Source organism: Lepidochelys kempii, chromosome 3, assembly GCF_965140265.1.
Source record: "Lepidochelys kempii isolate rLepKem1 chromosome 3, rLepKem1.hap2, whole genome shotgun sequence".
NCBI lineage: Eukaryota > Metazoa > Chordata > Testudines > Cheloniidae > Lepidochelys > Lepidochelys kempii.
This window is the reverse complement of record NC_133258.1, coordinates 2,533,908-2,561,641: the sequence shown is the minus strand read 5'-3', so window position 1 is coordinate 2,561,641 and position 27,734 is coordinate 2,533,908. Positions and strand designations below refer to the sequence as shown.

Here is a 27,734-nt window from a genome sequence, read left to right as displayed (position 1 = left end):
TCAGTTTCAAAGTTTACAATTTCAGCAAGTCGAACTTTACGTTTCTTTCTTAGTGGAAAATGTACTGGAAACGAAACGTAAAGAATGCATTAACGGAGTGTTAAAACTGCACTGTTTAAAAATCACTACAGTAAGGAAATATGTTTCTACACTGAAAAGCGACCCTGTTACAAGGGCATTTTGAATGCCCACGTCTGCCACTATTTCCTTGTCCCATTGTTCTGGTTTACAAGTAAAACAATTAATCAGCGTTCTTCTGCTTTTGCTGAGGGAAATGTTGAATTGGTTAAAAGACAGGACTTACTTAAATTTTATCCCAACACATTTTTATTCTAAAATCCTCTTTCTATAGTTAGTATAGTCTGAGAACAAAACCATAAACTCTTTGAAACACTGACATCCCAAAGCAGAGAGCTGCTGGCTGGCAAGCAGACTTCATTTCACACAAGCAATAGTATATACAACAATAGTATTACTGAATGCATAGTTTGGCTTACAGAATCTTACCTACTGGTGGTGATCCACAAGACGAGAGGAACACTCTGATATTGGGATGAGTTTTCATGATTGGCAGGTAAAGAAACTTTACCTTACGAAATAGCACTTACAATATTGGGTGTTTCACCGACCGGAAAGTGTGCCCTTTAAGGCAGTCAGAGTGCAGCACGTCACTAAATGTCCAAAGAAAACTAATTCTGCATCAGACCTTAGATACAAACAGAAATATACTAATTGTAATAGAATATTCTCCAGGGTCAGTATCTCTTGATGTCAAGGTTCCTCCCCCACTCTGAACTCTAGGGTACAGATGTGGGGACCTGCATGAAAAACCTCCTAAGCTTATCTTTACCAGCTTAGGTCAAAACTTCCCCAAGGTACAAAATATTCCACCCGTTGTCCTTGGAACAACGCTACCTCGCTACCACCACCAAACTAATATTGGTTACTGGGGAAGAGCTGTTTGGACGCGTCCTTCCCCCCCAAAATACTTCCCAAAACCTTGCACCCCACTTCCTGGACAAGGTTTGGTAAAAAGCCTCACCAATTTGCCTAGGTGACTACAGACCCAGACCCTTGGATCTTAAGAACAATGAACAATCCTCCCAACACTTGCACCCCCCTTTCCTGGGAAATGTTGGATAAAAAGCCTCACCAATTTGCATAGGTGACCACCGACCCAAACCCTTGGATCTGAGAACAATGAAAAAGCATTCAGTTTTCTTACAAGAAGACTTTTAATAAAAATAGAAGTAAATAGAAATAAAGAAATCCCCCCTGTAAAATCAGGATGGTAGATATCTTACAGGGTAATTAGATTCAAAAACATAGAGAACCCCTCTAGGCAAAACCTTAAGTTACAAAAAAGATACACAGACAGAAATAGTTATTCTATTCAGCACAATTCTTTTCTCAGCCATTTAAAGAAATCATAATCTAACACATACCTAGCTAGATTACTTACTAAAAGTTCTAAGACTCCATTCCTGGTCTATCCCCGGTAAAGACCAGCATATAGACAGCCACACAGACCCTTTGTTTCTCTCCCTCCTCCCAGCTTTTGAAAGTATCTTGTCTCCTCATTGGTCATTTTGGTCAGGTGCCAGCGAGGTTACCTTTAGCTTCTTAACCCTTTACAGGTGAGAGGAGCTTTCCCCTGGCCAGAGGGATTTCAAAGGGGTTTACCCTTCCCTTTATATTTATGACACTTGCCTTGGAAAGAAATGTTTTGCTATTCATAAATGCATTGGCATTGATATGATGGTGTAGCCATGTAGGTCCCAGAATATTAGAGAAACAGGGTGGGTGAGGTAATATCTTTTATTGGACCAACTTCTGTTGGCGAAAGAGACAAACTTTCAAGCTACACAGACCTAAAGAGGAGCTCTGAGTTTCTTTCACCAGAAGTTGGTCCAATAAAAGATATTACCTCCCCTACCTTGGCATTAGTATAGCAGCAGGAGGCTACTTTCCCGTGACAATGGTTGTATTTCACTGTCGTTATCTTATAATTTTAAAATGCATTTTAAAATTCGTTAGTAATACTTGAAATCTGCAAAGGATTATGCCAGATGTTGGGTCTGATCATGAGTACTAGTTAATGGAGTTATAGCTTCTATCTAGCTCAGGTACTTATATGGTTCCCATTACTGAGTGTTTGTAATGTATTTCTTCTCATGACATCCTTGTGAGGTAGGGAAGTGCTATTATCACCATTTTGCAAATGAGGAGCTGAGGTACAAAGGCTAAAATGACTTGCCAAAAGAAGTCTATGGTGGAGCAAGGAATTGACCCCTGGTCCCTTGAGTCTCAAGTTAGTGCCCAAACCACTGGAACATCATTCCCCTCACTTAGCTCTCTCGGTCTGTACCGATCTACAAACATAAAAGATACTTAATTTCTTTTTTATAGATGGAAATACTAGTCCTCCTTCCTGATTCTTATGGGAAATGCAGTTTTGTGTCCAGTGATCTCTTGTATGGCTTAGTTGTGGTGTTGGTTGGTTTTTTTAATACATAGAAGCAAAGTTTATCTGGTATGGGTCACAGATCTCCTAAATGCTAATACCGTATTTTTCTGTCATAATCAATTTTAATGTGAAATATTCTGTCTGCCAGTACTTCTTACTTTTTTTGCGAGGGGAGGGGAAGGGACTGTTGCTCAGGAAAACTTAGTGTTCTTCATTCAGTAACATGACTTCCTTTTTAAATACAGAGAGAACTTTAACAAACTAGGTTTTGCTTCTTTGTTGTTTTTTTTGTCCTTAATCTCTCTCTGTCCATTACTGGAGGAGTTTCATGTGGGCCTGCTTACAGACTAACACGGCTGCTACTCTGAATCTGCAAAAAGAACAGAAGTCCTTGTGGCACCTTTGAGACTAACAAATTTATTTGAGCATAAGCTTTCGTGGGCTACAGCCGACTTCATCAGATGCATAGAATGGAACATAGAGTAAGAAGATACATAGAACATAAAAAGGTGGAAGTTGCCATACCAACTCTAGAGGCTAATTAATTAAGATGAGCTATTATCAGCAGGGAAAAAAAAACTTTTGTAGTGATGATCAAGCTGGCCTATTTAGACAGTTGACCAGAAGGTGTGAGGATACTTAACATGGGGAAATAGATTCAATCTGTGTAATGACCCAGCCACTCCCAGTCTCTATTCAAACCCAAGTTAATGGGATCTAGTTTGCAAATTAATTCCAGTTCAGCAGTTTTTTGTTGGAGTCTGTTTTTGAAGATTTTTTCTGTTGCAAAATTGACACCTTTAAGTCTGTTACTGAGTGACCAGAGAGGTTGAAGTGTTCTCCTACTGGTTTTTGAATGTTATGATTCTTGACGTCTGATTTGTGTCCATTTATTCTTTTACGTAGAGACGGTCCGGTTTGGCCAATGTACATAGCAGAGGGGCATTGCTGGCACATGATGGCACAGATCACATTGGTAGGTGTGCAGGTGAATAAGCCCCTGATGGAATGGCTGATGTGATTAAGTCCTATGATGGTGTCACTGCTGGCACTTACATTCTTAATGAGAAAAAAAAAATGACAGGCTTAAGAATACATGGGGTGAAATCCTGGATCTTTTGAAGGCAATGAGTCTTGCCAGAGAATTCAATAACTGCAGAGTTAGGCTCCTCATTACCTACTTTCCTCATGAAATGGTGGGTTCAATGTAATGTCTCACTAGAGAATTGTTTACGTCAGGTAAGCTTTCTCTAAAGTGAGAGTTGAAGGCCCCATCTGGTATATTTTTTTTAAATTGAACATCCTTAATGCCATAGTTATGTCCAGTATCATGAACATAATGTTTAATGAAAAACACATACTTTGGAACTCAAATATTTTAAGGTCTATCTTGACCACACAGAGCATCCAATTTGAAGTAAATGCTGCTACTTCTCCATTGTGCTTTCAATACGTAGAAAGAAAAAGACATTCTAGAGTCTGTGCTTAGAATTCACTTTCTTTTGCGAGTGCGAGGACCCTAAAGTGGTGATCTGCTCAGAACATTGACACTTTACAAATAATAATAGTAGTTATTTTTATTGTTGGGTTGCATATTTGTGCTTCTGACACTATAAAACTTGGATTTTAGACAAAATTTAAGTTCTAGGCCTGCAAATTTAATCTGGGATTTAAATATGCCTGTGTTCTTTGTAATTTAATGCATAATCACTAATAAAAATTGGGTCCAAATTCTTCCCTTTTCATAGCTGTCGTCTTCAGTGGGGTCTTACTAATGCATTAGTCACCCTAGATTCTATCCTGCTCCCTGGTAGCTGTGCTAGTTCTTTTGGGCTACTGATAGTAAAAAGGAGTGAAGTGCCTTATTTCTGTTGCTAACGCGTGTGGATCGAACTGAATAAATAAGATGCCTTGATTCTTGATGTGGTGTTTTAATTTTATTTTTTACTATAACTAAATGTTTAACCGTTGCTTTAACAGAGTGCTTTCTTTGGTTTTCCCACTTCTGCTTCCTGTCTGGGGAAATCTGAACTGGCCTAAAGACGGGAGTAAACATTACTACTTCTGGATTACACAATTATTGTTCAAAAGCAAAGTTCTGCTGAACTGCATCTGCAATGTCTCACGTAATCTGTCATCACTTGAGAGCAAGGAAAGAGCCATTCAGCTTCTCCATGCCCCCTCCCCGCTCTCCATGGTTTCTTGCACGTTTTCCAAAATCTTTGTCTGTGGGTGTTGTGGCTGCTGGGAAACTGCAGTAGGTTAGTGTTCTTGGCAGTTATGGCTCATGCAAGCTGAGTAACTGTCATACAAACCAAACTAGAAAGGATTTTTAAATCCATTTCACAGTGTTCAATGTGTTGACTTCAGCGTAGCCGCAGGGAAAGGACACGTCACATGTCCAGTTTTGGAGATGCTTCCGTTGGGTTGTACTGGCCGTCCTGTAAAGTTAAATATGCATGTGTTTGTAAATTTGAAGGCATTCTAAAGAAAGCTGACCCTTTAAGGAGACTTGCAGAGATGAACTTCAGAAAGGTGGCTCAAGGTTACTGAAGTCAAGTGGCACAATTCTTTAAAGGCACATATGTGTTACGGTTTGAGGAGTGAACTGTCTTTGGCCTTTCTCTCTCCATGCGTGCACTTTCCAAGTGACACGCCTACATCTGCACTTCTCTCAGAGTGAAATACTGCAGTTCACCTCACTGTCGACTGAAACACCAGGATACATCACCTGCTGCCCACCAGCTGTATTACCTCATGAGCCTTGACTGGGTTTGGAAATGCTATAAACTTCTTTCCAGGAACTGGTGGCCAGTATGAAAACCAGAGAATGGTTTATTTATCCATAGGAACACCAGAGAGCAAAGGGTTAAAAATAACAAAAACCTAAACAGGCATTGTCTTTGGAATGCTAACCATAGCATTTGCCTCATCCAGGTTGGGAGGCCCAATTCATCCTTGGTACCCCATTCTCCTGGGGACTGAGTTGCAGCCTGCTTTCCTGCAGACCCTCTGTCTCCTTGTCTCTTCTAATGCACAACTTTTAAGGGACTGACATCTGTATTATGTAGACAAGGTTGGTGAGGTAATATCTTTTATTGGACCAACTTCTTTTGGGTGAGAGACAAGCTTTTGAGCTTCAGAAGAGCTCTGTATAAGCTCAAAAGTGTCTCTCGCCAACAGAATTTGTCCAGTAAAAGATATTACCTCACCCACCTTGTGTTTCTAATATCCTGGGACCAACATGTTATACCACAACACTGCATACCTGTATTACGTCCGGGATTTGTGATTGGGGTTAACAACACACAGTGTGCATTGCTGCAATCTGACAGAGCCCCCTGTGACTCAGCTAACACTTAGTGTGTTCCATGTGGCAGTCACCACTGAGAATCAACTGGACACTCATACAATATTCATAGAAATAATGTAGTTCCCACTTTACAATGTGTATTTTTGATTTGAAGATTAAATGTGCTGCTTGAAATGCTGACTCGTCTTGGTTTCATAGTGTGGAAGAGCGTGGTGACGATTGCAGAAGTGGCAGTGTTAATATCTGAGTAGTATGAACTTTGCTTTGTCCTGGGTGTCTCCTCCCTCACTGCATTTGCAATGTGAGCTTGTAGAGATGCTGTCTGTATTGGGTGAATCAAAATTTATTCTGTCTTCCAGATAAAATGTACTTGCATCCCAAAGGTCAGGACTCCCATTCTGCTAGCATGACCCCCCTCACCCATCCAGAAAAACCCTTGCTGTCTGTAGCATTTCTGCAACAATCTACAGGACCTGAGGGTTTGCTGTGACCTGAGTGCCTTGTCTGGAGTTAATTCAATTTGTTTGTGTGGCTTTTCTGAAGTTAGAACTGGCATGATCAATGAGCCACCACTTGTTCCCTGATATTAAGTCATATACAAATTACAATGCCATTTAAAAAAGATCTGTTCTAAGAAATAGATGCATAGAAAAGCATTGAAACATGTAGACACAGGCTACAAAAAGCATTCCTAATATAGGCTGTGACCTTTTATTATTGTGCTACATATGGTATGGTGCACAGATCAGTCTCCTATGCTAGGCATTGTATAAACACACAGTAAGACAGTCCCTTCTGTGAAGAGTGTATGCTCTTCTTCAGTTCTAAAGGTTAGACTGGGAGCTGTAGGTCTTATGAGAGGCTATCTCTGTCCATTGTCTGAGCTCCTAAAAAATTCCTCCTAATATGCGTGGGGGAACTTCAAAGGGAGTTGGCTCCTGTTACCCAAATTACCAAATTTAGTTTCTAAGGGGATTTTTCTTCAGATTGTGCATTCAATCTTTTGCTACTTATCTTAGGTGCTTTATCTTTTTTCAAAGACTATCCACTAGATAAACTTACCTGCTTGGGAAATGACCTCTCCAAAATAGAGAGGTTTATTCCTTCGTGGAAATGTTGGAGCCTTTCTGTTTCCTGGATGGTTTGTTCATCATATTGTCATATGGTTTTCAGGCTGCTGATAATGTCCAGAACAAAAAAAAATCATAACTTAGGAGATCACGTTTTTTATAGCTGTAAAACTGATATAGTTCTTAAGAGATTGTCCTAAACAAAATTTTAAGGGGCTTTTCCTTATATGAATTAAAAAATGAAAAAGCCAGCAGCCTAGTACTTGTCAATGAACTTATAATAAAGGGTTTACATACTGTGTTGCATCCTAGTCCTGAATGCTGCAACAGAAATTTTGTGGCATGGAAGGACATTTCAGTGCAGAGGGTTTTTTAGTGAAGTACATTTTGAATATTTGTTTTAGCATTTGATGTTATAACAAGTGTTAAAATGAGCAGTTCATATTACAGTTCAGTAAAAGCCTTCTGTTACAAGTAATTTCAAGCTGTCATAACTTCTAGTTTGCTGCAGAAATTAGAATGAGTTGCTATAACCTTTAGGTTGAGGGTACAGCAGAATATACAGCTCTACCACTCTTTCCCTTGACTACTGAAGGGGATAAGGGTTTTTACCGTTTTCTTCATCCTAGGAGAAAAAAATCTTCAGGTCACCAGCGGGGAGCAGAGCTACATGGATCTTCCCTTGAATCAGTGGTGGCTTCATCCATGCTCTGCCTGCTTAAATTGGGCATTTCCCTAAAATCAGACTGTGCTTCAGTTGGAAGAGAGACTGATGAGGCCACCTCTCTGTTCCTCAGGGATGTTTCCACCATAGACATCAGCAGAGCAGCCTTATGGGCACCTCCTCTTACTTGCGAAGCATTATTGTTTGGATTCTACTGCCAAGAGGCAATGCTGTTCTGGGCTCTCCATACTCTGGAATTCACAGAATCCTAGAAATGTAGTAGGACACTCTACACCTCAGGGGGGCGCCCTGTGACCCCCGTGGTCATCATTTGTATATAATTGTGATATGGCATACAACGCCTGCCTTGTAAAAATGTTCCCTCTAATTTTTTCCATCCATGTGTGGAATACATTTTGGTATGTGCAGATGTTTGCCACCAGTACAAACCTAGATATAATAAATATTTTTAAAAAGTTACCATAGGGATAATTACTCTAGCCAGGACAGGTTAGGCATTTTAGAACTCACTACACAAAGAATTACATTTAAGAGAAATAAAAATTATGAAATGCATCAACCAGTCAAAACACTAAAATAGCACACTTTGAAAGAATAAAATTACAGAGAATATATGTGCATTGCAGGAAGTGCCAAGAAGTAACAACAATAATAATACAAGTGTGTATTGGGAGATGAGTGTGAAAGTGTGTGTGTGTGTGCTGGCTGCTGTGGAAACTTGAGAGATGCTGTGTGCTGTCTCTTTAAGGCACTCACTGAAAACTCTTCTTCTCCTGAGCCCCCAGTCTGCAGGGATGGGGTACATAGGTAGGGGAAAGATGGGGAGAGACAGTGTATGTGTGAGGAGAGAGTGATTGTGTGAGCTGGCTGCTGGGGAAGTCTCTGAGAGGCCATGCGCTGTCTCTTTAAGGTACTCACTCACCTCCTGGAAGGCTCTTTCAGACCTCAGACCGCAGCAGCTCTCTCCTGCTCCAAGTCCTGAGCCCTGTCCCTTCTCCCCTGCTCTGTGGAGATGAGGTACAGAATATCAGGGTTGGAAGGGACCTCCGGAGGTCATCTAGTCCAACCCCCTGCTCAAAGCAGGACCAATCCCAATTTTTGCCCCAGATCCCTAAATGACTCCCTCAAGGATTGAACTCACAACCCTGGGTTTAGCAGGCCAGTGCTCAAACCACTGAGCTATCCCTTCCCCCCCACCCCCCCAAGTACAGGGGCAGGGGGACACCCTAACATCAGCATTCCTGGCCCCTGCCCCGCCCCGCACAGCCAACAGGAGGGTTCCGGGAGCACCTGTAGGAGCAACATGGCTGCAAGGTGGGGGAGGGGGCGCACCTGAACGCATGCTGCTGCTTATCAAGTGTTGAATCACTTGAATCACTCCTGGGCGGCAGCCTGACCGCACAGCTTAGAGAGAACACCGCTTGTAAGATATCATGGGAAAGGTTATGGTCTGCTGAAACCCACTGTTCCATCTAAGTATGTATATCATTAATGAATATGAAGTTATGAGAATTGTGTTGTATGATTGTCACTAAAATATGCTGTCGGTTTGGAAAGCACCTAGATACTAGCTCCCCAAAGAAAATAGCCAGGGGATAACCAACCCCCAGACAGGTATCAACAGCCGTTGTCCAGCAAGGGAGCTACAAGGCAATGACTCACCTGTGTGGCGGTTCAATACAAGACAGGACACTGCTTTAGGCAAACAAGCAGGCTGGTCTGCTGACGGGATCTCCCCTGTCAGCTTTTCCAGCTCTTTTATTTCTCTCCCCCCTGCGCATTACATACTCCGACCGCAAAAGGCATCAACAAAGGAAATAATATGACTTTGATTAATATTCTTATTTACCAGCCTCTATCTACTACAGTCTTTATTCTCAGGCCTTGAGCCTAGGCCAAGGAAGCTTCCCACGGTTGATGTCCTAATTTTGACTTCCCAATGGTCCATGTTCCCATGGGCCATGTCCTTGGACAGAGCAGAGCAATGTGTGCATCACTCCTACACAACAGTCAGGGTGTGCCCTGACTGTTTCCAGGTGCATGAACACTATATGAACCCTTCACACCTGCATGAGGCCACACCACGGGAATTGCTCAACCTTGCCTGGTGACTCAGCAATGCCCCCCAGACATGCCTGGACTTGTGCTCCCCAAGCACATGGACTGAGGGTATAAAACAGAAAACAGTAGCCCCATGCTTGGCCTTTTCTCCCTCCCCCACCTATGCTGCAAGCAACAAGGACACTCAGAAGACTGAAGACTCCAACAGAGGAGACTGGCCCAGGTTTCAAGGGTGAAACCTATGTACTATGAACTGCAATATCCAGTGGGGTGAAAAAAAATGCTTAATCTCGATGTTGCCCAGTTTAATAGGGTTGAGGGTTTCGATTGTATGCTAATATTTTTTTTTTTGGTAACTAACTCTGACTTTTTGCTTATCACTTAATCTATCTTTTGTAGTCAATAAACTTATTTTACTGTTTATATTTACCAGTTAGTGTGCTTAAAGTGTTTGGTAAATCTGCTTAGGTTTACAAAGGCTGGTGTATATTCACTTTCCATTGCTGAAGTAGTGAACCAATTAATAAACTTGCACTGCTTGTCTTGAGCAGTGCAAAATGGTATATTCCCAAGGTACAAGGCTGGGAGCTCTTGGGGATTTGGCAGGTGCCTTTCTCTCTGATCCAGGAGTGGCTCTGGGAGCATTCATGCAATCTAGCTGGGTGTGGGGCTCCACATACGGTTGTGCTGAGTGATAACAGTGCCTGGAGGGGTTTGCTGCTTGTCACTAGCAAAGCATTGTGGGAAGCAGCCCAGGCTGGAGGGTTAAGGGGGCACAGTGGTCCCACAGTCCCAGGCTGCATCCTGGAGATCCCGTGACACATAGGGCTGTAAAGAACCTCAAAGTCCTTAAATCCAGCCCCCTGTGCTGAGGCAGGACCCAGTAAACCTAGACCAGCATTTTTCAAAGTTTGGGTCTTATGGCACGTAAGGCACTTGGTCACTCTGGTCAGCACCGCCGACCGGGATGTTAAAAGACCCGTTGGTGGTGCTGCCCAGCTCAGGCAGGCTAGGGCCTACCAGCTCCGACACCGCACTGTGCCCTGGAAGCAGCGGGTCCGGCTTCTAGGCAGGGGGGCCATGGGGCTCCATGCACTGCCCCCATCCCAAGCTCCGGCTCTGCACTTGGCCAATGGGAGCTGGGGGTGGGGGCGGTGCCTGAGGGCAAGAGCTGCGCAGAGCCACTTGCGCACCTCCGCCTACGAGCTGGACCTGCTGCTGGCTGCTTCTGGGGCAGCGCGGTTTGCAGTGCCAGGAGAGGCGGGAAGCCTGCCTCTGCACCCTAGCTGTGCCGCTGACCGGGAGCTGTTGGAGGTAAGTCAGTCTCCCTGCCCCAGCCCAGAGCCCCCTCCCACACCCTGAATCCCTCATTCCCAGCCCCACCCTGCAGCCCTCACCCCCCGCATCCCAACCCTCTGCCCCAGCCCTGAGCCTTTCCCAAACCCCTCATCCCCAGCTCCACTGGATCATGGGCATAAACAATTTTCTTCAACTGGGTCCCCAGAAAAAAAGTTTGAAAACCACTGATGTAGACCATGCTCACAGGTGTTTGTCTAATCCAGAGGTCCCCAAACTGTGGAGTGTAGGAACGTCCAGGGGGAACGGGGTATGGGTCAGCCCCTATGGTGGGGGGGAGGTGCCGACCAGCTCTGCTCTGGTCCCGCCCCCAGCTACATCCCTAGCTCCTGTGTTTCGCCTCGGTGCAGCTCCACTCCGAGCCAGGGGTCCGGCTGCCAGCCCCCACCATGGCCTGGCAGCTCTGCTCCTGCCCCTTGCCAGCCCTGCACCAGCCTTGGCTGCTGGCCGTATGGCTCAGTTCCTGACCTGATGTCAGGCTTGGGGTGAGGCCTGGAGTGGAGCCGCACCTGGCTATGGGCCCGGCTGCCAGCCCCAATGCAGCCTGGCTGTGGCTCCGCCCTTGCCCCTGGCCATAGCCCCGCTCTCGGCCCCATCCTCAGCTGCAGCCCCAGTCACGTCCCTCTTACCCCTGGCTGCATCCCTTTCTTCTCCTCCTCCCTCCCCCCCGGATCCACAGCCTTGCTCCTGGCCCAGCTCCTCAGAGGTTGGGGGCTGTGGACAGGGATAAGTCGGGGGCCTGCTGGTCTAATCTTTTTGAAAACCTCCAGTGATGGGGGATTCCACAACCTCCATTGGAAGCCTATTCCAGATCTCAACTGCTCTTTAGTTAGAAAGTTTTTCCTAATATCTAACCTAAATCTCCCTTGCTGCAGATTAAGCTCATTTCTTCTTGGCCTATCTTTAATGAACATAGAGAACAATTGATCTCCATCCTCTTTATAGCAGCCCTCGGCATATTTGAAGACCGTTAACATGTCCCCCCGAGTCTTTGTTTTTCAAGATGAAACATGCCCAGTTCTTGTAATCTTTCTTCAGAACGCAAGTTTTCTAAACCTTGTATCATGTTTGTTGATCTCCTCTGGACTCTCTAATTGGCCAACATCTTTCCCAGAATTGGACACAGTAATCCATCGGAGGCCTGACCAGTGCCAATTAGAGCAGATTTCAGAGTAACAGCCGTGTTAGTCTGTATTCGCAAAAAGAAAAGGAGTACTTGTGGCACCTTAAAGACTAACCAGTTTATTAGAGCATAAGCTTTTGTGAGCAGAAGAATTACTTCCTATCTTATGTACAATTCTTCTATTAATACACTCCCAGAATATTGTCCTTTTTTTGCAACTATATCCCACTGTTGACTCATCATGGTTTGTGATCCACTATAAGCCCCAGATCCTTTTCAACAGCACTACTGTCTAACCAGTTTTCCCTCATTTTCTAGCGGTGCATTTGATATTTTCCTTCCTAAGTGAAGTACTTTGCACTTGTCTTTATTGAATTTCATCTTGTTGAATTCAGACCAGTTCTCCAATTTTGTCAAGGTTGTTTTGAATTTTAATTTGTCCTCCAAAGTGCTTGCAGTGCCTCCCAGCTTGGTGTCATTTGCAGATTTTATAAGCATACTCTCCCTCCATTATTCAAGTCCATTAATTAGATTGTTGAATAGTACTGGGCTCAGGACTGATCCCCGCAGGACCCTACCAGATGCATCCTTCCAATTTGACAGCAAACCATTGATAACTACTCTTACCAGCTGTGCCCCCCCATAGTAATTTCATCTACACTGTATTTCTTTAGTTTGCTTGAGAATGTCATTTAGACTCTATTAATAGCCTTACTAAAATAATTACTAATAGTAGGGAGAGTTGGTCTCTTGTATGAAAAGTGTTATTTTTGGAATGTTCCTTATTTTCAGCTGGCCAGTTGTACATTGCTGCCTCAATGGTGATTATTGGGTTTTTATAGCTGCCTTAGTGTTCTCTCACATCTTTCCCTGTACTCAATTAGAAAAAACACGACTTGTCCCCTTTTGTTCATTTTATTTGTCTTCATTTTTTGTGATGGCTTCCTTCCATCTGTGCAGGCGTCTCACAGCTGAGAGCATCTTAAAGGAAGGTAAAAATTACATACATACTTTCTAATTCTGTGTTCTGTCTTGCTGGAATCTCCTTCCCCCTCACCGTTTGCCCTTTTTTATGGGTATTTGTGGGGTTTTTTTCTTTGAGACTTATGGACAAAAATATGTTGATCATCTTGGTTTAATTTGCCATAGAACTGCAAGGATGATCAGAGAGTAACATTTATACTTGGGAGGGGATTAGCGATTACCTGTATGGGATTTTGTTTGTGGTCCATCCTGCCATGATGCTGGTGGACCAAGTGCCAGCTCTTGCCAAGGCTGTAGGTGTCAGCTGAGCACTGATAAATTCATAGCTGGAAACTAGACCAGCTCACCTGTATGTTAATATTGTTCAAGATTGGTATTGGACTTGTAAGAATGTTTTCGTGTATAAACTCTACGGAATACTTGTAAGTTGCTGCATGCATTAATATCACTTGTAATGTCTGTATCAGTTGCTATTAAGTGGTATGTAAGTTTTGCTTTATAACTGTAAAAATGCTTGTTCTGAACCTGTGAACCCAATCAGGAGGACTGGTCCACCGCCCATCGTGGACTATCAAAACGAAATGGACATTGTGGAACATCACGATAAAAGACTTGATTAATGGCCCTCTCACACCCATGAAGGAGCTACATGCAAGAAAGCACATCCCATTAGCTTGAATTCTGGAAGAAGGAAATAAAGATAGCCGACATGAACATTTTTCATCTCTTTTGTTGTTTGGACTCTCATAGGGCTGGAGCTAGGAAACCGAAGCAGAGATTCCCCAGGGTCAACCTGGGTTAACTCTGAATGTCTTTTAGGGCTGACCTATTACTACAACTCTGCCACTCTTTGGAGTCATAGACTGTAACTCATCTGTGTATATATCAGGGGTGGCCAAACTTACTGACCCTCTGAGCCACATAGGACGATCTTCAGAAGTTCGACAACAGGGCATGCCTGGCTTGGGGCTTGGGGCAGGTGTGCCCTGTGGGGTTGAAGCCCTGAGACCCCCGTCCCCACTGGGCAGAAGCCAGAGGCGATGCGTTGGGGGGCACATGGGGTCACGTGCCCTCCAGATGTTTGCCAGGGTTTGCTGGCCTCGCTCAGTCACGTGGTGCCTCTGGGCCCCGTCCCTGCACAGCAGCTGCTGGAGCCAGCAAGCTGGGAGCTGCGACTGTAGGGAGAGGCAGTGGTAAACAGCTGGGAGCTGCAGGGAGAGCAGCTGCTTTAGCTGTTACCTCTCCGTAGGTTCCAGCTGTTTGCCGCTGCCTCTCCGTGTGGAGCTAACATCTGGGAGCTGCAGTGAGGGGCCACTGAGGGGAAGGAGAGGGTGTGACTCAAACTGTTGAGTGGGGGGGGAGGCAAACCTTTAAAATTGTGCCTTACCCCCCCCACCCCCCCGCCGCCCACACACCAGGCACCAGTTGTCTTTGGCAGAAGCCCCTAGCCCCATCATCCTGCTTCAGGGCAGAAGCCCCGAGCTCCTCCCTCAGTCAGGTAGGCAAAGAATGAACGCAGAGCTGCACTTTAATGGTAAAAGAGCCGCATGCAGCTCACGAGCTGCAGTTTGCCCATCCCTGGCATGTTACCTGCTTTATCCTGTAAATAAGTCTCATTTCTCTGTCCTAGTTAATAAACCTTAAGTTTACTGTAGGATTGGCTACTAGCATTGTCTTTGGTGAAGGCAAAGCAGTTAATCTTCATTAGTTAGGAGGCTGAGGTAAACCCTAGGCACCCCCATTGTCTTCACCTTGACCTTCTGACACTCAGTAAGAGCATACCTATCTTCATGTAGTGTCCCTGTGGGTGCTCCACTTGAGGTGCGCATGTGTCCCCGGTGCCTTTGATTGGCGATTTCTAATAGCAGTGTCGGTTTGGCCCACGCATGTGTGTTACTCAGTCTCATGCTCCATGCTGTTGTTATATATCACTGTGTGGCTGAACTACCCTCTGTTCCCTCTCAACCACCTTGGCCTGAGATTGAGCTTTAGCAGTTGTCCACACTGAGTTTTACCTCAGCTGTGTTCCTTCAGTTCTTTTAGTAGTTTAAAAACAAAACAAAACAAAAAAAACCTTTTTGAAGTACTTTCTTTGCGGGGAGAGAGTGAGAGAGCACTTGCCCTTTTAGACAGTTTCTCCCCTTCTGGGAGTTTTTACTTGACTGGGAGAGCATGCCTGGTTTTTCCAGTTTCAAAATTGCCTGTCATGCTGGAAGGTAATCCGGGTCAGTGCCAGATACTCCCAGTGCATCTGTTGCCTTGGAGAATTTCATATTTCCCAGTAGTGCAGCTTCTGTTTGGCATTTAAAATCTAGAGTCAGGAAAAGATAGGGAGATTAAAGGTCTCATGCTCATGATGGAGAGCTCTCTGCACCTGGTCTTTGACCCTGGCCTGAGGCCCCCATATGCTGGTTTTTGAGTAAGTTCACGGTCTCCAAACTGCACTTTTGGAGGTCATATGAGAGGTGTCTTGGGTCCCTCTTAGAAGACTCCCAAAGACTGTGTCTCAAGTTCTTCAGGCAGAGAATCTACCTCAAAGAAGTTAGTCTCTAAAGGCTGCAGCTACTTCAACACCCACTGCTCTCCAATCTGGTACGTACAAGGCTGCTGGCTCCTCAGGTACTGAGAACACAGCCAAACCTAAAGATTGTAAAGTCCAGGGCTCAGAGAGGTCATTGGTACTGTCAACAGAGTAAGACATCAAGAGGAGTGCTACCGCTTCTCACCTGGTATCAAAGAAGCACGCTGGGGCTCAGTCTGGACTCTCTTCAGAGCAGTCAAGATTCGTGGTACTGTCAGTCAGCTTCCTCAGCCACTATCACTTTTTGGCACAGGCCATGGCCGTTATCTTTAAAATCTCATGGCGATCGGAGGAGTACCTGGATGACTGGAAAAAGGCTAATGTAGTGCCCATCTTTAAAAAAGGGAAGGAAGAGGATCCTGGGAACTACAGGCAAGTCAGCCTCTCCTCAGTCCCTGGAAAAATCATGGAGCAGGTCCTCAAGGAATCCATTCTGAAGCGCTTGGAGGAGAGGAAGGTGAGCAGGAACAGTCAACATGGATTTACCAAGGGCAAGTCATGCCTGACCAACCTGATTTCCTTCTATGATGAGAACTGGCTCTGTGGATAGGGGAAAAGCAGTGGATGTGAGATATCTTGACTTTAATTTGCTGGCAAGAATACTGGGGGAGACCATATCAAAAGCTTTGCTAAAGAAGTATGGATTGAATGAATGGACTATAAGGTGGATAGAAAGCTGGCTAGATCATTTGGCTCAATGGGTAGTGATCAACGGCTCAGTGTCTAGTTGGCAGCTGGTATCAAGTGGAGTGCCCCAGGGATCCGTCCTGGGGCTGGTTTTGTTCAACATCTTCATTAATCTGGATCATGGTATGGATTGCACCCTCAGCAAGTTCGCGGATGACACTAAGCTGGGGGGGAGGTAGATATGCTGGGGGGGTAGGGTTAGGACCTAGACAAACTGGAGGATTGGGCCAAAAGAAATCTGCTGTGGTTGAACAAGGACAAGTGCAGAGTCCTTCACTTAGGACAGAAGAATCCCATACACTGCTACAGACCGGGGACTGACTGGTTAAGCAGCAGTTCAGCCTAAAAGGATGTGGTGATTACAGTGGATGAGAAGCTGGATACGAGTCAACAGTGTGCCCTTGTTGCCCGGAAGGCTAACAGCATATTGGGGTGCGTTAGTAGGAGCATTGTCAGCAGATTGAAGGAAGTGATTATTCCCTTCTATTCGGCACTGGTAAGGCTATGTCTGGAGTATTGCACCCAGTTTTCTTCTTCTTCTGACCTTAAGACCTTGCTGTGTTCAAGACACCTCACTCACCATTGCTTGGCTGTGATATACTGTTGGCATCAGGATTTCCAGATCTCTGGATGCTTGCCTGGTACTGATGGTTTCACTTCACATTTCTTCCAGTGCTTCACAGCTACAGATTAATTTGGAAGAGGAGGATTCTGATGATGATGATCTTGCCTCAGTATCCCAAATATCTGTGCAAGGCTCTCCTCTCCATTCCTACAGAAGTTCTTTTCCAAATGTTTGGGAGGAGATTGGTATTACTTGTGAGAGAGGACCATAACCACCATCTCGCTGGTATCAACACCTATGGATGCCTCCACCCTCTGCCATATGTGCCACCTCTTTGGCCAGACTGGGACCCTTGAGTGACCTATCGCCAGCAATTCCTTAGGGCTTCGAGCACCACCCATCACAGAGATGGGCAGCCTTCATCTTCTTCCTCTAGAAAACCACAATTCCGCCTACGTGCAAGAGAGCGGATAAGAAATATTATGGTCCATCTAAGGACGCAATTTTTATTCTTCATCCCTCTCCTAACTCTTCGGTCAATGCAGTTAACAAACATGGGAAGCAGCACCATGCTAAATCCATGCCCTACAACAAGGATCACAAGCACCTTGACCTGTTTGGTAGAAAACTGGATTTTTCAGCTACTTACCATTCTGAATCACCAGTTAGCAGGCTTTAATGGTGAAATAGAATCATACATATTATACCAACTGAACTCACGTATTGAGCATCTACTAGCAGAACATAGAGCGCAACTCCAGGCAATTCTTGCAGAAGGCCAACTGCAGGCCTCCCTCGACTCGGCGGATGCTGCTGCCTGTTCAGTTTCTGTACTGGTAGTTATAAGGAGGGCACCCTGGCTTCAGCTCTTACAGTTTCCAAAGGGGGCCCAAAAGAGGGCTGAAGACCTCCTTTTTGATGGTACTAAACTGTTCGCAGACAACATGGATGAATCTCTGTACATGTTAAAGGACTCCAGGGCTATTTTGCATTTTCTTGGGGTCTATGCACCTGCTCACAGAGACGCACCAGACGTCTGCACACCCAATACTTGAGCTCTCATAGATTGTACGATCTTAACTCAAGAGGCAGAGGTTCCAGAGAAGAAAACAACTCACTTCTTGATCTTTGACCTCCCGCCTTCTAACTCCAAGCACCAATTTTGACAGGGTTATTGAGGTCCTGAGGTACCATCCCTATTCTTACTAGCTGCATTGATTCACTTGCGTGCCTTCCTTCAATGACCACCTTTACTACTTCTAGCAGACCTGGGAGTCAGTCTCTACGGACAGTTCAACTTCTGATCTTCCACCCTAAACCTTACCTAGGCAAAGAAGAGGTGCTGTTACACACATTTGATGTCAGGAGAGCCCTGGCCGCCTCTCTTGACAGGACTAAACCTTTCAGAAAGATTACCAAATTTTGTCTCAATCTCAGACAGATCAAAAGGGTCTGCAGTCTCTAAACAAAAACTTCCCAAGTGGCTATCCAATTGGTTTCAATAATTGATGCAATCTTATAAATTCCAAGCACCCACTGACATACCAACTCATTCAAAGAGGTCTATTTCCACCTCTACAGCCTCTCTCAAAAATAGTCTCATCATTGAAATATATGTAGAACTGCGACTTGGACCTCTGTACAAAAGTTTGCCAAGCTCTATGCAATAACTCATGACTCTGCTTCTGATGCTGTTTGGCTCAGCCATACTTCCTTGATATTGGTCTCAGCTCTGAAGCCCCCTCCTCCTTAAGGGGAACTGCTCAGTAGTCACTTAGAGTGGACCACCCAGGGACGCTACGTCCTTGTGGGTGCTCCCCTACCCGCCTTCCTTCCCCTCTGCTTTGGAGTTCTCTGCTATGGAGCTTCACGGTAGGGAAGGAACTGAGGGCAATTTGCCTGTGCTGTGTGTTATATAACAGCACAGAGCACAAGACTGCATGGGCCGAACAGATACAGCTTTGAAAAATCTCAGATCGAAGGTTCAGGAGATGCAAGCGCACCCATAGGGACGCACATCTTGAAGAACCACAGTTTAGTGCATAGGGTGAGTAACCATTTCTTTTCATAGTGAAGGCAGGGACATAGTTATTAACAAGGTAGATTGATTTAAACTGCCTTGATTCAAATCAGATCAGTGATTTGAATTACTTTAATTCAGCAGCCAGGAAACCTCAATTTAAAACAATGGATTTTAATCTTGTTTTGCATTTCTACTTTTTAGGGGAATGGAGCTGCAGCCAAGGCTGGAGGCTGGTGTGGGGCCGGGAGCGGAGCTGCGTCGAGTCTGGGGATGTGGCCAGGCGCATAGCTGGGGACGCGGTTGGCGGTGGGACAGGAGCAGAGCTGGGGGAGGGGAGGGACTGGCTGGCCTGGCCCGGCCCCTCCATGCTCCCCTAGGAGGGGTATGCCCCAAACTTTGGGGACTTCTGTTCTGAAATCATTACACAGCAGGAAATTCATGTTTTTGATAGTGAAGCCATGGAGAGTAAAACAAGTTATAATTCATCAGGTCACTCAGCTTTCTTTGCTCCCTGTCACTTCATTTGAGGTTGACTAAAACTTATTAACTTTTTAAAAAAATATTACATTGACACAAGTAGTATGCAGCGTTATAGCCGTGTTGGTACCAGGATATTAGAGAGACAAGGTGGGTGAGGTAGTATTTTTTTACTGGACGAACTTCTGTTAGTGAGAGAGGCAAGCTTTCGAGCTTACACAGAGCTCTTCTTCAGGTTGTAGAAGAGAGACATATGTTCAGTTCATGTTGAGAAAGACAGGAAATCCCAGCTTTCCAGTGCTATTATGTGGTGGTGTGGGCGCTCTCTCTCCAGGATGGATTGAGATAGCAGACCATAAAACTGGATCTCAGACCTTTGTAACTTTCTTTTTTGATCCTTTTCCAGTCTGTTTTGGGGAGCGGAGAAATAAGAAACACTTAAACTTCATTAAAAAGAAACTTTGCAAGCCCTTTGCAAAATTCTTTGAAAAAGCAGAGATTGTTTGAGTTTGGTATTTGGTCAAACTGACCCACAGCGTAGTTTGGCCTGTTAGTACTGGCATGCAGTAATTTGTATGCTAAAGACTGTGTAACTGAGGCAAGGGTACTGCATGATCTGTTGATCAAGGGTTTAGCTTCAGTTCAGCTCTCTGCCTGGCTCACGTGCTTGGGAGGAGGGTTAGAAAAGTGGGGAGAATGTCTTGAAGGCGAAGCGCCACACCCAGGATCCCAGGACTATGGTGAATGCAGTTTTATTTACTTTCTGATGTATTTTACTTCCTTGTTCCTAAACACTAACTCTAAGTGAAAAGTCTTGCTGACTGCAGCTAAAGTATTCTCCTGTCATTTACCAGTTCAGACACTACAACATAGTTAAAGCAAAAACTTTAGATTGTGTACTTCTTACAGTACAAATACTTAACAGAAGCATTTAATCAATTTTTTTTCAGTTTCCTGGGATGTTTTATTTACATTTAAACATCTTGTTACAGTTTTTACACCCTGATCGCTGCAGTCTTGTGCAGTGTAGGGCAAGCAGGAAGTCCAACAAACTGTAATCCAATGAGATGGAGTCTATTTTCATTTCATAGATTTCAAAGCCAGAAAGGACCCATTGTGATCATCTAGTCTTGAGGCCATAGACCTTCCCCAACAGAATTCCTAGAGCAGATGATTTAGAAAAATACGCAATTTTATTATCCAATTTTCATTTTAAAATGGTCAGCAATGGAAAATCCACCACAACCCCCAGTAAATTGTTCCAATTGTGAGATATTCCACTGTTTAAAATAAATAAATATATAAAATAAATAAAAACCTTATTTCCAGTTTGAATTCGTCTAGCTTCAACTTCTAGCCGTTTCTCTTCTAGATTGAAAAGTCTGTTATCCAGTACTTATTCCCCATGTATACTTTATAGAAATCGACACCTCTTACCCTTCTCTTGTTAAGCTAAATAGATAGACTCAAAGAGTTCAACCACTAGAAGGCATACTTTCTAGTCCCTTAATCATTCTCCTGGCTCTTCTCTGAGTGCTCTCTAATTTATCAACATCCTTACTGAACCCTGGTCACCAGAACGGGACACAGGATTCCTGCAGCAGTCACAGCAGAGTCAAATTGTTACTCCTACTTGTGATTCCCCTGTATATTCAGCCCAGGACCACGTTAGGTTTTTGACTACAGCGGGAGCTCATGTTCAGCTGATTATTCACCATGACCTCCAAAGCTTTTTCAGTGTCACTGTTTCCCGGGGTAGACCTCCATCCTGTAACTATGACCTACATTCTTTGTTCCTAGCTACATACATTTGCATTTAGTGGTATTAAAATTCATATTGTTTGCTGGCGCCCAGTTTACCAAGCAATCCAAATTGCTTTGTGACACTGACCTGTTCTATTCACTATTTACTACTCTCCCAATTTTTTCAGTCCTCTGCAAACTTTATCAGTGATTTTATTTTCTTCCAAGTCATTAATAAAAATGTTAAATAGTGTCAGACCAAGGATCAGTCCCTGTGGGACATAATTAGAAATACTCCCTATTCAGTGATAATTCCCCACTTACAATTACTTTTTGAGATCTATCAGTTAGCTAACTTTTAATCCATTACTGTGTACCAAGTTAATTTTATATTATAGTTTTTTATCAAATGTCATGCTGTACTAAGTCAAAGGCCTTTCAGAAGTCTGTTACATCAGTACAATTACCTTTATCAACCAAACTTGTAATCTCATCGAAAAAAGATATCAGGCTAGTTTGACAGGACCAGTTTTTCCATAAACCCATTTTGATTGGCATGAATTATATTACATTTCTGTATCAATCAAGTTCAGTATCAGCTGCTCCACTATCTTGCCCAGGGTCTATGTCAGACCAACAGGCCTATAATTATCTGGGTGTCCCATTTACCCTTTTTAAATATTGGCACAACATTGGCTTTCTTCCAGTTGTCTGGAACTTCTTCCCCAGTTTTCAAAGACTTACTGAAATTCATCATTAATGGTGCAGTGAGCTCTGCAGTGAGCTCCTCAGCTAGCTCTTCTAACCCTCTTGTATGCAAGTTATTTGGCCCTGCTGATTTAAAAATGTCTAATTTTTAGTAGCTTCTGTTTAAAATCCTTCTGTGATACAAGTGGAATGGAAAGAGTTCAGTACAGTTTAAAATGGAGAGCATGAAGAATGAAACATAACTTGGTCAGCTTTCAGATTTAATAATCTGTGGAGTTACTAATAATATGCCTAAAATGCTTGATCTAGGTATTCCTTTTAGTTCCACTTTGTACTTCATTCTTACAATGCACTGACCCTGGAGATGAACAAGTTAAAGCTGGTCAGGGCTGCTGCAGCAGACCTAGATGGGGCATGGAGTAGAATGGACATGCGAGCACTCCTTAATCCCAAACCAAGAGCAACTGCAGTAGAGACACTTCTCTGACATGCAAGACGTGGGATGCCTTCATAGCCCCAAAGTGGCCTTTCACATCAAATGTAATCTTCATTGAATGTTACTGACTGTGATAACTGACTTTCTTGATCTTGTCTACACTGGGAAAATGAGGTTTAGTTAGCAAATGTGTTAGGTAACCCATGTGTGACAGTCTGTACCCCTATGTTCACCATTTTAAAGACTTATGATCAATTTCATACACAGTATGCCTTTTTGAGATATCATTTGAAAACTCTAATTTGCTGATCATTATTGTCCTGGTCAAATGTGTGTCAACAGTGTATTTAAAGTTATAAAATTGTACTGAATAATACATGTTCCAAATCTATGGAAACAGCTTCAAACCAGTTCCCCAGAGACAAAAGGCTAGCACCTCAGCCAGGTGTCAGCATAATCAAAGAGACTCTCACCTGGTTAAGCGGCTGTTCTTTGGCGGGAAGACAGGTGTGAGCGACAAATTTACATCTTGGCAAACGGAATTTCTGTTTCCTGAATCTCAGCTAGAGGTGATTTTCAAAGAGGAGGAAGAGAGATAAAAATGAGCAGCAGAGGCCCCAGATCACACCTCTCCCCTCATCTCTACTCACAACATCCATAATGCCTGAAAGACAAGAAAAGGGGCATTGGACTGGGGGAGGGGTCCTGGCTAAACAAAATCCAGTAAGACTGCTGTAAGCATGTGATGAGAGAGACCCTTTTGCTTTAAATTCACTTAGCTTGTAAAATTAGGGATTAGCTTGCACTTTTTCCCTTTTATTTTGTTGTAACCAGTTCTGACTTTTATGCCTCTTTACTTGTAATCACTTAAAACTAGTTTAACTCCAGGAAGATTTTATTTAAATCAGTGTTTGGATAGAACAATAAAAGTGCTTGGGAACCTCCATTTGCAATAATTTGGGTTTGTGCACCTCATTTTCTGTTAATAAAATGATGGACTTCTTATAAACTTGTATTGTCCAGAAGGAAAGAGCTGGGCAGTACAAGACACACATTTCTGGGACTGGGAATTTGCTGGTGTCACTCTGCAGTATAATTCCAGAGTGGCTGGCTAGATCACTGGTATAACTCCACTGGGAGTAATTTACATGCTACAGTCTGTGTGTGAGCAGGCCAAGAGTGTGCTCTCACAGTGAAGCAGTATAAAAGGCACCCCAGGTTGGAGAATTGAGGGGACAGCTGTTCAGTAGTCCAGATTATACCCTGGGTAATGTCACACCATGGCCACACATTTTTAAACACTGTTTATCACTTAGTGTGAGTAAAGACAGTGATGTTAGCAGTTTGTGATGAATCCTGGTGCATTTTTAAGGGTATTGAACTGAACCATCTCCCTAGGTACCACATTCCAGTGCTTCACCACCCCTCCAGTGAAAAAGTTTTTCCTAATATCTAACCTAAACCTCCCCCACTGCAATTTGAGACCATTACCCCTTGTTCTGTCATCTGCTACCACTGAGAACAGTCTAGATCCATCCTCTTTAGACCCCCTTTCAGGTAGTTGAAAGCACTTATCAAATCCCCCCTCATTCTTCTCTTCTGCAGACTAAATAATCTCCGTCCCCTCAGCCTCTCCTCCTAGGTCATTTGCTCCAGCCCCCTAATCATTTTTTTTGCCCTCTGCTGGACTCTTTCTAATTTTTCCACATCCTCCTTGTAGAGTGGAGCCCAAAACGGGACACAGTTAATCAGATGAGGTCTCTTCAATGCCGAATAGAGGGGAATGATCACGGCCCTCGATCTGCTAGCATGGCACTGTTGTAGCTGGTGTTGCAGGATGTTTACATGCCAGATGCACTAAAGATTCATATGTCCCTTCATGCTTCAACCACCATTCCAGAGGATATGCATCTGTACTGATGAAGGGTTTTAATCGATAACGATCCAAAGCAGTGCAGACCAACGCATTTGCATTTTCATCATCTGAGTCAGATGCAACCAGTAGAAAGTTGATTTTCTTTTTTGGTGGTTCGGGGTCTGTAGTTTCTGCATTGGAGTGTTGCTCTTCTAAGACTTCTGAAAGTATGCTCCACATCTCATCCCTCTCAGATTTTGGAAGTTACTTCAGATTCTTAAATCTTGGGATGAGTGCTGTAGCTATTTTTAGAAATTTCACATTGGTATTTTCTTTGCATTTTGTCAAATTTGCAGTGAAAGTGTTCTTAAAATGAACAACATGTGCTGGTCATCATAGACTGCTATAACATGAAATATATGGCAGAATGTGGGTAAATCAGAGCAGGAGACATACAATTCTTCCCCAAGGAGTTCAGTCACAAATTTAATTAATGTACTATTTTTTAAGCAAGCATCAGCAGCATGAAGCATGTCCTCTGGAACGACGGCTGAAGTATGAAGGGACATATGAATCTAGTGCATCTGGCACGTAAATATCTTGTGACGCCAGCTACAACAGTGCCATGTGAACGTCTGTTCAGGTCCACTTTCAGGTGATGTAATTAAGAGGTGGGCAACAGTATCTCCTGTAAATGTAAACAAACTTGTTTCTTTTAGCAGTTGGATGAACAAGAAGTAGGACTGAGTGGACTTTTAGGCTCCAAAGTTTTACATTGTTTTGTTTTTCAGTGGAGTTATGTAACAAAAATATACATTTGGAAGTTTCACTTTCACAATAAAAAGACTGCACTGCAGTACTTGTATGAGGCAAATTGAAAAATACTATTTCTTTTGTTCATCATTTTTACAGTGCAAATATTTGTAATAAAAATAATATAAAGTGAGCACTGTATACTTTGTATTCTGTGTTGTAATTGAAATTAATATATTTGAAAACGTAGAAAAAATCCAAAAATATTTAGTACATTTCAATTGGTATTCTATTGTTTAACAGTGTGATTAATCGCGATTAATTTTTTTGAGTTAATTGTGTGAGTTAACTGCGATTAATCAACAGCCCTAGTTCTAACACCTGTCCTTCTCATCCATCTTTTTCCTTTTAATCATCCCTTGCTGTCGTTGTCTTGATTACAGTCCTGTCCTTGCTCTGGAGAGCTTACAATATTTTAGATCAGTGGTTCTCAAACTGTGGGTCAGGACCCCATTGTAATGGGGTCACCAGGTGTCAAGGTTCCTCCCCCACTCTGAACTCTAGGGTACAGATGTGGGGACCTGCATGAAAAACCTCCTAAGCTTATCTTTACCAGCTTAGGTCAAAACTTTCCCAAGGTACAAAATATTCCACCCTTTGTCCTTGGATTGGCTGCTACCACCACCAAGCAAATACTGGTTACTGGGGAAGAGCTGTTTGGAAACGTCTTTCCCCCCAAAATACTTCCCAAAACCTTGCACCCCACTTCCTGGACAAGGTTTGGTAAAAAGCCTCACCAATTTGCCTAGGTGACTACAGACCCAGACCCTTGGATCTTAAGAACAATGAACAATCCTCCCAGCACTTGCACCCCCCCTTTCCTGGGAAATGTTGGATAAAAAGCCTCACCAATTTGCATAGGTAACTACAGACCCAAACCCTTGGATCTGAGAACAATGAAAAAGCATTCAGTTTTCTTACAAGAAGACTTTTAATAGAAATAGGAGTAAATAGAAGTAAAGAAATCCCCTCTGTAAAATCAGGATGATAGATACCTTACAGGGTAATTAGATTCAAAACATAGAGAACCCCTCTAGGCAAAACCTTAAGTTACAAAAAAGATACACAGACAGAAATAGTTATTCTATTCAGCACAATTCTTTTCTCAGCCATTTAAAGAAATCATAATCTAACACATACCTAGCTAGATTACTTACTAAAAGTTCTAAGACTCCATTCCTGGTCTATCCCCGGCAGAAACAGCATATAGACAGACAGAGACCCTTTGTTTCTCTCCCTCCTCCCAGCTTTTGAAAGTATCTTGTCTCCTCATTTGTCATTTTGGTCAGGTGCCAGCGGGGTTACCTTTAGCTTCTTAACCCTTTACAGGTGAGAGGAGCTTTCCCCTGGCCAGAGGGATTTCAAAGGGGTTTACCCTTCCCTTTATATTTATGACACCAGGGCTGGCGTTAGACTTGCTGGGGCCCAGGGCCGAAGCTCAAGTCCCACCGCCCAGGGCAGAAACCAAAGCCTGAGCCCCACTGCCCGGGGCCAAAGCCGAAGCCCAAGGGCATCAGCCCTGGATGGGGCTCAGGCTTTTGGCTCAAAGCATGCTCAGGAGGCAGGGTTCAGGCTTTGGCCCCCTTGCCAGGGGTGGTGGAGCTCAGGTGGGCTCAGGCTTCAGTCTACCCTCCTGGGATCATATAGTAATTTTTTTGTCAGTCGTGCGGTGCAATGAACTTTGAGAACCCCTGTTTTAGATTCAGCGCATTTGTTTGAATGTTGAAAGCTCTATCTAAGGCTTTTATATAGTTATATAGTTTATATAGTTCCTCTCACTGTTTGTGTTTAAATGCAAAGTATTAATACTATTCCTGTGTGTTGCCAAGAGGGAGCAGAGTTGTCTTTCTCCTGTAGTCCTTTCTCTCTTCGCTTTGTCCAAGCTTCAAAACTAACTTTTCCTTTATACTCTTCTTTTATCCTTGCCTCTGTGTATTCCATGTGACACTCCTATGCTTGGAAACCCTCCCTGGATGGTCCACCAGGCCTCCAGCCACTTTGAAGTCTCTCCTTTAGAATACATTTCTTCCAGGTTCCCTTTCAAAGAAATGTTGCAAAATACAAGATTTCTGATGCCTGCATCCAGTGGTCTGTATTCTGGATCTTTAGGATGCCTTTTTGGACTAAAGCTATCTGTGGCAAGTCTGATGTTGTGGAGGCTAGGGAAGGGGGAAAGGGGCAGTGCACTTCTTCCTATGTGTGGGAGAGCATTTTTCTGAAATAGAAATGCAGGTGCTTTGAAGCAGTGTTTTTCAGTTTGTTTTGATTTTCAGCTGCTCCCAATGACACAGAACTTGAGAGCTGGTTTCCTATCTCAGCTTAGTACCTGTTTCCTTATACTTAACACTGATCTGCCACAGGTTTTCAGCGGGTGGCTCTTAATTTAAAAAAGAAAATGTGGGCATCATTGGCAGTGCTGCTTCAATGTGGCTTGCTGCCTTTTTTGGAAGCCCCTTTTTGATTAGAGAAGCTGCAGCATCTTCATTGATCAGCTACATTTTTGAACTAAAATAGGGGTGTGATCCTCCAGAAGTGCTTTTATCTCCCTCAACTAGACCAGCCAGCCAGAAGAAGCATGCTTTGAGATGATGTACATTTTATAAGTTAAAACACTGGAGAAAACAGCAACATGTGCAGATGTATTTTATGGCTCTCGGCCTCTAATTACATCAGTGCTGCCCCTTCCTTCTTGACCTCATTTCTGATTAAAACCTTGAATAGCACTTGGCTAATTGGATGAGTAGAAAAGATACTTGAAATTGGGTCAAGTCCTCTCAGAGCTGTTCT

General features: G+C 43.6%; 1 protein-coding gene across 15 annotated transcripts in view; it reads left to right on the top strand.

Moving 5' to 3' along the window:
- Nucleotides 1–27,734, top strand: part of ASXL2 (ASXL transcriptional regulator 2) — a 247,197-nt gene that overhangs the window by 16,867 nt on the left and 202,596 nt on the right. For 8 of the 15 annotated variants that reach the window (XM_073335478.1, XM_073335476.1, XM_073335475.1 and 5 more), the window contains one exon: nt 3,374–3,443. The exons of the other annotated variants lie outside the window; for them this stretch is intronic. In XM_073335478.1, coding sequence (XP_073191579.1) covers nt 3,393–3,443 — 51 coding nt within the window. In that variant the 5' untranslated portion in view covers nt 3,374–3,392. The remainder of the gene's footprint in view (nt 1–3,373; nt 3,444–27,734) is intronic. 15 annotated transcript variants of the gene reach the window in all.